Source organism: Dermochelys coriacea, chromosome 25, assembly GCF_009764565.3.
Source record: "Dermochelys coriacea isolate rDerCor1 chromosome 25, rDerCor1.pri.v4, whole genome shotgun sequence".
Classification (NCBI taxonomy): domain Eukaryota; kingdom Metazoa; phylum Chordata; order Testudines; family Dermochelyidae; genus Dermochelys; species Dermochelys coriacea.
In genome coordinates this window covers 16436782-16450266 of record NC_050092.1, presented here as the reverse complement: position 1 = coordinate 16450266, position 13485 = coordinate 16436782, and the positions used below count along the sequence as shown (strand labels likewise).

Sequence of the window (13485 nt, the reverse complement as noted above, 5' to 3'; positions counted from 1 at the left end):
GAGATAGAAAGATCTTATTAGATCCTAACTGTTCTCTGAATGCAGGGGGGAAGGGAAGGGATTTCCACAGGATCACATCCCATAGTCTGGTCCGGCATAGTATGTAGAACCTTATCTCAGGGTTTTCATACTAGCATCACTGTAGGATCCAAGTATTGTATCTCATTAATGTAAAGGTTGTCACTATTTAGAGCTGGAATTTCCTGAAGAATGGAAATTTCAAATATTTTTTAAAAAAGTTTTAGTTTCCGGTCATCCAGAAATCTCAACGAATTCCCTGATGGGAAACCTATTAGATCTGAGAGACTGGCATGCTCACAAATGGTGTGGAGAAAGTGAATAAGGAAGTGTAATTTACTCCTTCCATAACACAAGAACCAGGGGTTACCCAATAAAATTAATAGGCAGTAGGTTTAAAACATAAGGAAATACTTCTTCACACAGTGCACAGTCAACCTGTAGACCTCGTTGCCAAGGATGTTTTGAAGGCCAAAAGCATAACTGAGTTAAAAAAAGAATTAGATAAGTTCATGGAGGACAGAACTATTAGTCAAGATGGTCAAGGATACAACCCCATGCTCTGGGTGTATTTAAGCCTCTGAATGCCAGAAGATGGGACTGGATGACAGGGAATGGACCACTTGATGAACGAAACAAGGCAGTTTATTTCCTCTAAAACATCTGACACTGGCCACTGTTGGAAGTCAGGATCATGGGCTAGATCAGGGGAGGGCAAACTACGGACCGGGGCCGGATCCAGCCCATCGGGGCTTTCAATCCAGCCAGCAGGATTGCCAGCCTGATGGCACAGCAGGGCTAAGGCAGGCTCCGTCTGCCCCGGCCCCGCACTGCTCCCGGAAGCAGCAGGTACCACGTCCCTGCGGCCCCTGGGAGAAAGGAGGGGAGAAGTCTCTGTGTGCTGCCCTCACTTGCAAGCACTACCCTCCACAGTTCCCATTGGCTGGGAACGGAGAATCACAGACAGTGGGAGCTTTGGGTTAGTACCCACAGGAGAGGGCGGCACATGGAGCCATCTGCCCCACCTCACCCCACCCCCAGGAGCCACTGCCAGACATGCTGGCCACTTCCAGGAGCAGCGTGGGGCCAGGGCAGGCAGGGAGACTGCCTTAACCCTGCTGCGTGCCGCTGCCATCCTGAAGCTCGCACTCCAACCCCCTGCCCTGAGCCTCCTAACCCTCTGCCTTGAGCCCCCTGCTGCACCTTGCACCCCAACCCTCTGCCCTGAACCCCCTCCTGCACTCCAACCCCTTGCCCTGAGCCCCTTCCTGCACACTGCACCCCTCCCACACCTCACACTCCTCCTGCACTCCAACCCCTTGCCCCAGCTCTAGCCCTACATTCATGGCCCTGCATACAATTTCCCCACCCAGATGTGGCCCTCAAGCCAAAAAGTTTGCTTACCCCTGAGCTAGATGGACTATTGATCTGACCCAGTATGGCCATTCTTATGTTCTAATTAAATTCCTGGTACAATTAACAGAAGATAACTGTTCACAGAGGAGAGCATGGAGCTCTAAGATTCAAAAAAGGCTTATTTGTTCTGCTTGAATTCCTAACAAGCTATATTTTTCTACAAAAATCTATTAAATGCAATCTGCATAGTATATTTTGGGAAACTATAAATGCCATGTACACCAACTTAGTGCACTGAGTGTATCTGACAAGTTGGCTCACATTTTACTTGTTTAGCCCATGTGGTAACCAAACAGCATAATATATGCAGAAGAACTGATTTGATCACCTTTGTCTTTGTGTAGAAAATGCAGTGATCTTGAAGAAGAACTAAAAAATGTCACTAACAACCTAAAGTCCCTGGAGGCTCAGTCTGAGAAGGTTGGTTCTTCCTGATTAAGAACACAGAATGTTTAAGGTTCAGCAAGGAGAATGAAGAGTTGGTGATACAAGTTTACAGCATCACAAAAAAAGAGGAATTTGAAAACTTGTCATGCTTTTTGTATTGATTAATTGAGGAATTATTGGAGGAATTGGTGTGTAAGGTAAATTTGATGCCAAAAAATCTTCTGCAGAAAGCCAGTACATTTGCTTGTGATAGGGGTCCTAGGACAATCTGACCGGAGATCCAATTGTGTGGAATTAGCATACAAATCCCTTGTGCTATGCAACATATTAGACCCTGGATACGTTACAAGACACACCAATTTACGTAATACTCTGAGGCTATGTTAACTGATACTGAATGATTTCACAAAGTTGTATGGCTAGGGGAACAGGAGTCAAGCAATTGAAGAGGGAATGAAGCACTGTATTGTATGGGAAGTCTCATCTTACCTGTGCATTGCCCATTTTTCTACTGTTTGTAATTGGGAGAGGGGGTTTTTTGGGGAAGGAGGTCAGGAGGTTGATGTCTTTTGGTGTATTTATTAATAGTTAACAACCTTGTAAGGCGGTTTTGGAGTGAACTTTGCATTTCTAGGTTAATCCAATACTTGAGTTTTGGGGAATGAAACACGTTCAGGGAAGGCACACATAGTACAGGGCATTGTTGTGCTACTAGAGTTTTAACTCCAAATTAGCCACACTTTTTACTTTTGAATTGGTTTACTGGCATCACTTACAAAGTTTTTCTAGCACAGAAGACTAACAGGATAGGAATATATCTTGCTCATTACTGAACCTTTTAGAAGTTGTATTATATAGCTGGATAGGTATACATGGAACTGTGCTGAAATTCACATGATCCCTGCCCTGAGGAGCTCACAAGAGTAGTTCAAACAGAACTTGACAAATGATGAGCCATGGTGGATGAAATGTAGAAGAAAAGCAAAGAGAATACAGCTGGTAGGACGTTCTACAAGAACAACAAAATTGGGGGATGGTAACCAAGTTTACATATGCTTCTTGTGTCTTCTGACAACTTAATTCAAGTATTTGGGTACAGATACTGAGTAGAGACTAAAGATAGAATTGTAGTCCAAATAACTGATTTTTGAGGAGGGGTTTGAAAATAAGTCACTTGGTGAAGAATAGCCTGTTCCAGGGGGATGGGATGGTTTGAATTACTTCAAGGACATGAGTTACTTGAGGTATATATATATGTAGTGTGTGTGTGTGTACCCCTCCACATTTTATTATATGTAAGTGGAGCTATATTCCAGGGCAAAGAATATAGCCCCCAAGCAAAAGACAAGGCATTCAGAATTTTATTCTGACAGTGGGCCAACAAGAAACCTTAAGAAATACAGTGACATGGTTGCATCCGGGAAACAGGATGATAGTTAAGGAAAAGCATTTTAGAATGACAGGAGGCTACTACCTGTTATTAGTCAATGGCTCTTAACAGTAGCCTAACAAAAAAGTTAAACTGTCTGATGCTTTAGTTTTCCTACCAGGTCCTTAATAGATTGTTCACCCTGTTTCCACAGTACTCTGAAAAAGAGGATAAATATGAAGAAGAAATCAAGCTTCTATCTGACAAACTCAAGGAGGTGAGACAATCCATCCCAATGAATTTGCATTTCAGCAGTGATTGAACCTATCACACCGGATGAGAAACAATCACTGTAGCCGCCTGGGGACTGTCACCTGATGTGCTGAGACTACCTCTGAGCCAGTTTTCTCTGCCAATTTGGGCCTCCAGAACCCGCCTTGTTGAGCCAGACACGCTAGTCTGCTCCAAAACAGACCCAGGGTCTGAATCACACACCCCAAACTGCAGACTTAACTGAAAACAGCTTAAGAAGTGCTCCTGTCTCCAGCACCCAATGGGATCCAAACCTCAAATAAATCTGTTTTACTCTGTATAAAGCTTATACAGGGTAAACTCATAAATTGTTCGCCCTCTATAACACTGATAGAGAGATATGCACAGCTGTTTGCTCCCCCACGTATTAATTGCTTACTCTGGGTTAATTAATAAGAAAAAAAGTGATTTTATTAAGTATAAAAAGTAGGATTTGTTTCCAAGTAATAACAGACAGAACAAAGTAAATTACAAAGCAAAATAAAACAAAAACATGCAAGTCTAATCCTAATATATTAAGAAACTGAATACAGGTAAATCTCACCCTCAGATGTTCCAATAAGCTTCTTTCACAGACTAGACTCCTCCCCAGTCTGGGCCCAATCCTTTCCCCTGGTGCAGTCCTTGTTAGCTCCAGCTCAGGTGGTAAATAGGGGATTTCTCATGACTGCAGCCCCTTTGTTCTGTTCCACCTGCTTTTATAGCTTTGGCACAAAGCGAGAACCCTTTGTCTGTCTCTGGGTCCCCCCCCCATGGGAAAGCACCAGGTTAAAGATGGATTCCAATATCATGTGACATGTTCACATGTCCTGTGAGACCCCAAGCCTTCATTCTTCCTGGCCTGACTCACAGAAAGGCTTGCAAGTAAACAGAGCCATTTACAACCAATTGTCCTAGTTGATGGGAGCCATCAAGATTCCAAACTGCCAATGGCCCACACTTTGCATAATTACAATAGGAGCTCAGAGTTATACTTCTAGTTTCAGATACAAGAATGATACATTTATACCACACTCAGTAGATTATAAAAACTTTGTAATGATACCTTACAAGAGACCTTTTGCATGAAGCATATTTCAGTTACATTATATTCACACTCATTAGTATATTTTCATAAAATCAAATGAAGTGCAACATCACAAGCAGAGATTGTTTCTTGTCCAGTATTTAAGATTTTTTTTCTGCATAATCTCTTTCCAGGCTGAAACACGTGCTGAGTTTGCAGAAAGAACGGTTGCTAAACTGGAAAAGACTATTGATGATCTGGAAGGTATGACATTTTTACTGTTTTTACAAGTCCCATCAATTTCAAACTGAGAAACAATAAATTCTCGCACTATGTATTCTTTGTAGATTATGGGGGAAATCTTTATACTACTATAATTACCTGTAGCTAGACCATTAAACACAGTTATGCTATAATATTTATTTTTCTCAGTAATTTTCCCCTAAAAATTCATCCATTTGGTAGTGAATCTGTGGATGGCCTATTGTCCTGATTAAGAAGTGAACACTTAAAATATGTCTGAATTCTTAATAGGACAGAATGCTCTACTGAACATTTTCTTTAAAATGTTCTTTGTTCCTGTAAATTGCTTGAAGAACATAAGAGCATAAGAACGGCCATACTGGGGTCCATCTTGCCCAGTATCCTGTCTTCCAACAGGTTTCAGAGTAGCAGCCGTGTTAGTCTGTATTCGCAAAAAGAAAAGGAGTACCGGTGGCACCTTAGAGACTAACAAATTTATTAGAGCATAAGCTTTCGTGAGCTACAGCTCACTTCATCGGATGCATTTGGTGGAAAAAACAGAGGAGAGATTTATATACACACACACAGAGAACATGAAACAATGGGTTTATCATACACACTGTAAGGAGATCACACTTAAGTGATCACTCTCCTTACAGTGTGTATGATAAACCCATTGTTTCATGTTCTCTGTGTGTGTGTGTATATAAATCTCTCCTCTGTTTTTTCCACCAAATGCATCCGATGAAGTGAGCTGTAGCTCACGAAAGCTTATGCTCTAATAAATTTGTTAGTCTCTAAGGTGCCACCGGTACTCCTTTTCTTTTTGTCTTCCAACAGTGGCCAATGCTAGGTGCCCCAGAAGGTAGGGACACCATCCCTCCCCATCCTGGCTAATAGTCGTTGATGGACCTTCATTTTTCAAAATTTAGCTCTCTGTAGAAAAATACTGATAGTTAATCTGGAGATATGAGGGCCACACACTAGTCTGGAGACAGATGGTTGGGTCCAAAAGCAAACGAGATCCCAAATTTCAGAATAATTGAGATGGTGTTCCAACAAAAAGGACAGGGTATCAATCCCGGAAGCTATGCTATCATCTCTTCTGAATGGAATAGCTACCACTCCTTCCCAGAGATCACATGCAACAAGTAATAGCAAAGCAATGTATGCAGCAGAAACGATGACTATAGCTGAAAAATAGGGCAGTCCAGTGATTAAAAAATTAATCATGATTAATTGCACTGTTAAATAATAATAGAATATTTATATAAATATTTTTGGTTTTCCATTTTCAAATATATTGATTTCAATTACTACACAAAATACAAAATGAACAGTGATCATTTATTTTTTATCATAAATATTCACACTGTAAAAATAAAAAAAATAATATTTTTCAATTAACTTAATACAAGTACTGTAGTGCAATCTCTTTATCATGAAAGTTGAACTTACAAATGTAAAATTATGCACACAAAAAACTGCATTCAAAAATAAAACAATGTAAAACTTTAGAACCTACAAGTCTACTCAATCCTACTTCTTGTTCAGCCAATCACTAAGACAAACAGAGTTGTTTGCATTTATGGGAGATAATGCTGCCCACTTCTTGTTTACAATGTCACCTGAAAGTGAGAACAGTGTCATGCGTTGCAAGATATTTCCATGCCAAATGCTCTAAAGATTCATGACAGGTTTCAGAGTAGCAGCCATGTTAGTCTGTATTCGCAAAAAGAAAAGGAGTACTTGTGGCACCTTAGAGACTAACAAATTTATTTGAGCATAAGCTTTCGTGAGCTACAGCTCACTTCATCGGATGCATTTGGTGGAAAATACAGTGGGGAGATTTATATTCACACACAGAGAACATAAACAATGGGTTTTATCATACACACTGTAAGGAGAAAAGGAGTACTTGTGGCACCTTAGAGACTAACAAATTTATTAGAGCATAAGCTTTCGTGAGCTACAGCTCACTTCATCGGATGCATTTAAGTGAGCTGTAGCTCACGAAAGCTTATGCTCTAATAAATTTGTTAGTCTCTAAGGTGCCACAAGTACTCCTTTTCTTTTTGCGAATACAGACTAACACGGCTGCTACTCTGAAACTGTAAGGAGAGTTATCAATTAAGATGAGCTAAGATGTATATGATAAAACCCATTGTTTCATGTTCTCTGTGTGTGAATATAAATCTCCCCACTGTATTTTCCACCAAATGCATCCGATGAAGTGAGCTGTAGTTCACGAAAACTTATGCTCAAATAAATTTGTTAGTCTCTAAGGTGCCACAAGTACTCCTTTTCTTTTTTCTAAAGATTCATGTGTCCCTACATGCTTCAACCACCATTCCAAAGGACAAGCATCCATGCTGATGATGGATTCTGCCCGATAACAATCCAATGCATGTTCATTTTCATCATCAGAGTCAGATGCCACCAGCAAAAGGCTGATTTTCTTTTTTGGTGGTTCGGGTTCTGTAGTTTCTGCATTGAAGTGTCGCTCTTTTAAGACTTCTGAAAACATGCTCCACACCCCATCCCGAACAGATTTTGGAACTTCAGATTCTTTAATCTTGGGTCGACTGCTGTAGCTATCTTTACAAATCTCACACTGGTACCTTCTTTGTGTTTTGTCAAATCTGCAGTGAAACTGTTCTTAAAACGAACAGCATGCTGGGTCATCATCTGAGACTGCTATAACATAAAATATATGGCAGAATGCGGGTAAAACACAGAGCAGGAGACATACTGAACTTCTTTGGGGAGAATTGTAACAAATTTAATTAACATTTTTTTTTAATGAGTCTCATCAGCATGGAAGCAAGTCCTTTGAATGTTGGCCAAAGCATGAAGGTGCATACGAATGTTTAGCAGATTTGGCATGTAAATACCTTGCAATCACGGCTACAGAAGTGCCATGTGAAAGTCTGTTCTTACTTTCAGGTTACATTGTAAATAAGAAGCGGGCAGCATTATCTCCCGTAAATGAAAACAATCTTGTTTGTCTTAGCGATTGGCTGAACAAGAAGTAGGACTGAGTGGACTTGTAGGTTCTAAGTTTTGGTTTTGAGTGCAGTTATGTAACCAAAAAAAAAAAAAAAATCTACATTTTGCACTTTCATGATAAAGAGATTGCACTATGGTACTTGTATGAGGTGAATTGAAAAGTACTATTTCTTTTGTTCATTTTTACAGTGCAAATATTTGTAATCAAAATTATATAAAGTGAGTACTGTTCACTCTGTATTCTGTGTTCAGAGTAGCAGCCGTGTTAGTCTGTATTCGCAAAAAGAAAAGGAGTACTTGTGGCACCTTAGAGACTAACAAATTTATTAGAGCATAAGCTTTCGTGAGCTACAGCTCACTTCATCGGATGCATTTGGTGGAAAAAACAGAGGGGAGATTTATATACACACACAGAGAACATGAAACAATGGGTTTATCATACACACTGTAAGGAGAGTGATCACTTAAGATAAGCCATCACCAGCAGCAGGGGGGGGAAAAGGAGGAAAACCTTTCATGGTGACAAGCCTTTCCCCCCACTGCTGCTGGTGATGGCTTATCTTAAGTGATCACTCTCATGTTTCAGGTTCTCTGTGTGTGTATATCAATCTCCCCTCTGTTTTTTCCACCAAATGCATCCGATGAAGTGAGCTGTAGCTCACGAAAGCTTATGCTCTAATAAATTTGTTAGTCTCTAAGGTGCCACAAGTACTCCTTTTCTTTTTGCGAATACAGACTAACACGGCTGCTACTCTGAAACCTGTCATAATGAAGAAATAAAATCCCTGCTTGGTAATTCTGTGTGGATAATAAAGACAATTTCATAATTGAGAACAGAATGAGAACCAAAGTTCTCAGTTTAATTCTATAGTTAACATTTAAAAGTCGCCTGAAGTTAAGGGGTGGGGGAAAATTTAACAGACAACCCTGTTTGAAACGAAGACTGCTCAGATTTCCTGATCTCTTTACCTTTGTTCATCAGCTCTGATACTCTTAATAAATGTCACATCTGGGAATGAGCAAAAATTAAAGCTAAAGTCATACAGGACAGAAGCAGCAACAAAAAAAATAAAACAAAAAAACAGTTGAGCTGTCCAGAAAATGGGGAATTATGACATGACATTTAGTTGCCAAAGTTCTATTCACCCCTTCTCTTTCAAAAAAGAAATGATCAAAACTAAAAGCTACTTTTAGCCAACTATTTTCATCCCTGTATACCAACTGCACCTAATCAAGGGGCCATTGTATTTAATTTATAGGAATAGGATTTATTTTAAGGTTTGTTATCTGACTTAGCTGTGACCAGTATGAAGATCTGGCTTTTATATCTTTTCTAAAACTCCACTGAAAATTTTTTAATAAGAAATTGAAACTCCTGACATTTTAGCAGTTAGTACATGTGTATAGCTTCTGCCTTATATTTTAATGTTCTCTTATCTTATTTACATGTTTTCTTCTCATCTTTATTTTCCACTGTTCATCCTCACTTGCTGCATTCCAACTGTTCTCCATATTCTCTACCATGCATCTCTTGCTGTGGACTGTTTTACTACATTTCTTGTTGAACACCTTGCCTTGGGCCCTTCGACCTGCAGATGAGCTGTATGCTCAGAAGCTGAAGTACAAAGCTATCAGTGAGGAGCTTGACCACGCTCTCAATGATATGACCTCTTTGTAAATGCATTTTCTCTTTTGGCTTTGCCTTGGTGCACTAAGATTCTGTCTTTAATACCAGTCTCTGAGTAATTCCTAGTACTAGTCCCTCAGTCTTTTTCTGTAAAAACTGAATTAAACAGAAGCAAGCTACCTTGATACTTGTACATTCTGTGCTTTTTTTCTTGGCCATGATTAATGACATAACTAATGTCCTTCCTTTAATTTGTTCTGGTTAGATTTTAGCACAGCCCTGTAATTCTCACTAGGATACTGTTAAGAGACTTAATTTCATTGTACTCTGTACAATTTAAAGTTAAAATGTAAGTGATAGGTCACATAACAAAATTGGAAGCAAGTTCAAATAAAGTGGCAGGTAGGACAAAATAAAAAATGAATATAAATCCCACTTATAGCACTCCTATTATTTCAGTGGTTATTTATTTCCTGGACAGCAGTGACTATAATGAGCATGCAATCAGGAACTTTTTGCATGCAAAGACCCAACTTGAGGCAGCAAAAACAGATCCACAGATACACTTGCTATGCTGTTGATGCCCCTTTGTGCGCTGCATCAAAATAAAACTACCCACATGTGGGATGTAAACTGATGAATGCTGTCATAACTAGTATCTCAAATCAACTACTCCTTGGACAGAAGGATTTTAGCTAGTTTGTTCCTGTCCAAGCAGACCTGAATTTGAGTACAACTTTGAGAGACACTGAATCAAAGGCTTAATTACAATCTGAATAGGACACCCATTGTCTGATATTCATTTAATAGTGTCCAGTCATTTATAGATATTTCTATTGATATTTGCATGTTGATTAAGCACAATGTTATGTGGATTGTAAACCATCTGGAGGATCCCTAAATAGTTATTATAAATGACAAAGCGTCCTGTGAAAAACTACAGGAATCTGTTAGGTCTGATCTTATTCAAGAGGAAGTAACATCATTGCATTCAGAGGAGTTGCACACACTAGAGAAAAGGGAGAAGTAATCCAAAGGAACGTAAAGAAATGCCCGTTAACAGCAACCTAATGCCTCTGATCAGAAAATATCCAAATACTTTTCAGTTTTCAGCTGTATGCATATGACACCATGGGAGATAGGGAATAATCCTTCTGCATACAACACTTTAGTAACCACACCTGGAATATTTTGTTTCATTCTGCACACTTCATTAAATTGACAAATGGGAAGGACCTCAGCAAGGAAGCTCAGAAAAGAGAACTAGAATGGCCAGGAGGCTGAAAAGTGACCTATAAGGAAGGTGAACTATGCATATTTAGAGCTCAGAGTAGCAGCCGTGTTAGTCTGTATTCGCAAAAAGAAAAGGAGTACTTGTGGCACCTTAGAGACTAACAAATTTATTAGAGCATAAGCTTTCATGAGCTACAGCTCACTTCATCGGATGCATTTGGTGGAAGAAAAAAAAAACAAAAAAACCTTTTTTTTTTTTTTTTCCACCAAATGCATCCAATGAAGTGAGCTGTAGCTCACGAAACCTTATGCTCTAATAAATTTGTTAGTCTCTAAGGTGCCACAAGTACTCCTTTTCTTTTTATATTTAGAGCTGTTAATCTAAATGACGACAATGACCATAGTAGAAGATGGAGATAAATCTACAGAGACTGGGTGAGTGTGAAAACAGGGGATGAAGAAATATTTAGCATACCAAAAAGGGATGAAATTGAGAAGGGTTTTATCTTGAGTAAGAAACTGTGAAATCTAGTAACTCTAAATTTTCAGTATATTAGAACACCCTTGTTAAGACTTTAGATGTGTATATCTTGAATGTTTGTTTCTTTTCTTGAAACAGAAATCCATCACATATGTATGACCTTGAATCTGATTCTGCTGGTTTGGCCAAATGCATACTTCCTATTTTAGATTTGAAGCTAAAAAAAACAAACAAACAAACAGTGCTTTTCTGTACGACAACTGGCATATCTGAACTATGAAGGTATTTTGTGCTGTAGTTTAAAAAAAAAATCATAAATTCTACTCTGTTTTCCTGCATGAAAATGTCAACAAATGTCCTGATGTCAACAAATAGGGGAGGAAAGAATTATTCAGATAATACACTGGGAAATCATCATCATGAATACAAAAAAAATTAATGCAATATTGTGGTTGAGATTTGAAAGGCACAATAGTCAGGAAAGCCTTAGCATTCTGGTGCAAATATAACTCACCCCCTCACACTTTGTATTTGCTTAAATTTCACACACTGAAATGAGCAACTTGGCCCTAACTTGAGGTGCAGACTACCCCATCCCAGCTTCTGGCAGTAAGTCAACCTGATTGGCAGAAGCTGGGACTGGATGACCAGAGATAGATCATTCAATACTTGCCCTGGTCTGTTCGCTCCCTCTGAAGCATCTGGTAGTGACCATCATCAGAGCAAGGACACAGGGCTAAGTGAACTTTTGGTATGACCCAGTATGGCCATTCATATTTCTAACCCACATTTCAAACTAAAAGCAACAGGAGTTGCAAATATATATACTTGGACTGACATTGAGATGGAAATAGGAGAGATTTGTTGAAAGTTTCTAGGTAATGATAAAAGGGGTAAAAAAAACAAGGGTGATGTCATGGTAGGGGTCTACTACAGATCACCTAACCAGGAACAAGAGATGGCTGAGGCTTTTTTTTTTTTTTTTTTTTAAAAACACTAACAAAATCAGGCAAAGCACAGAACTTGGTGATTATGTGGGACCTCAACTACCCAGACATCTGTTGGGAAAATAACATGGCAGGGCACAGATTATCCAACAAGTTCCTGGAATGTACTGGAGACAATTTTTTATTTCAGACAGTGGAAAAAGCTGCTAGGGGAGAGGCTGTTCTCGATTTCATTTTGATAAATAGGAAGGAACTGGCTGAGCATATGAAAGTGGAAGGCATCTTGGGTGAAAGTGATCATGAAATGACAGAGTTCATGATTCTAAGAAATGGTAGGAGGGAAATCAGCACAATAAAGATAATGGATTTCAAGAAGGCAGCCTTTAGCAAACTCAGGGAGTTGGTAAGTAAGATCCTATGAGAAGCAAGTCTAAGAGAAAAAACATTTCAAGAGAGTTGCCAGTTTTTCCAAGAGACATTGTTAAGGGCACAAGAGCAAACTACACCAATGCATAAGAAAGTTAGGAAGTATCGCAACAGACCTGCCCCGAATGGCTTAACCCAGAGATCTTCAATAATCTGAAACTAAAGTCCTACAAAAAGGGGAAACTAGGTCAAATTACAAAGAATTAATATAAACAAACAAACAACACAAGTATGGAGAGACAAAATTAGAAAGGCCAAGGCACAAAATGATATTAAATTAGCTAGAGACATGAAAACATTCTACAAATACATTAAAAGCAAGAGGACAAGGTAGTCCTGTTACTAAAGGGGGAAGGGTAGCCAGGGGTGGGGCGGGACACGACACGACACTAACAGAAAATGTGAAAATAGAAGTAGTAGTAAATGACTTTTTTGTTTCACTTTTCATCAAAAAATTTAGCACTAATGTCGGGTCATTTTCAGCCCACGACCTCATCCTGAAGGTTTGGCAGCGGCTGCCCGTGTGAAAAGCCCATTTACTAGACACAGCCCCTGGCCCTGCCTGTCCCCGACACGCGCAGGCGATAACAGCGCAACGACTCCGCAATGGGTTAGCCGCGAGTGCTGCGTTTCTTTCAACTTGGCCAATGAGACTCGATTAAGCCCGTTTCGCTACGAAACTCCTACCGGAGCTGCGCACTCACGCTCGCGCTTCCGCTCCCCTCACAGGGGCCACTGGCTTGTAAAAACCTGGGCTCAGCTTACTCGACCCTAGACACCCCCGGGAGGACGGCCCCACGGAGGTATGTGCAGCACAGAACCATGAGGCTCACCGAGCTATTCCGGCTCTGGTCGTCGCCTCGCCCTACTATCGCCACAGCCAGCGAAAGACCTCGGGAATGGCAACATGCCGCAAGGCAGCCTACCAATCCGGGAGCAGGTTACACATTCGACAAGACGCCCCACCAATGGGGCTTTGGCTCTCTGCTCTTCCTGCTCGGGAGCTGGCAG

At 40.1% G+C, this 13485-nt stretch overlaps 1 protein-coding gene and 1 long non-coding RNA gene across 3 annotated transcripts in view; one reads left to right on the top strand and one right to left on the bottom strand.

Annotated features, from left to right (window-relative positions):
• TPM4 (tropomyosin 4) overlaps positions 1–9572 on the top strand; it is a 25909-nt gene extending 16337 nt beyond the window's left edge. Inside the window, exons 6-9 of one of the 2 annotated variants that reach the window (XM_038383686.2) lie at positions 1779–1854; positions 3405–3467; positions 4703–4772; positions 9356–9572. In XM_038383686.2, coding sequence (XP_038239614.1) covers positions 1779–1854; positions 3405–3467; positions 4703–4772; positions 9356–9438 — 292 coding nt within the window. In that variant the 3' untranslated portion in view covers positions 9439–9572. The remainder of the gene's footprint in view (positions 1–1778; positions 1855–3404; positions 3468–4702; positions 4773–9355) is intronic. The other variant, XM_043502837.1, reaches the window with a different exon arrangement.
• Positions 1–13485, bottom strand: part of LOC122457495 — a 16668-nt gene extending 3183 nt beyond the window's left edge. The window contains exon 1 of the long non-coding RNA XR_006277053.1: positions 13308–13485. This is a non-coding gene — a long non-coding RNA (uncharacterized LOC122457495). The remainder of the gene's footprint in view (positions 1–13307) is intronic.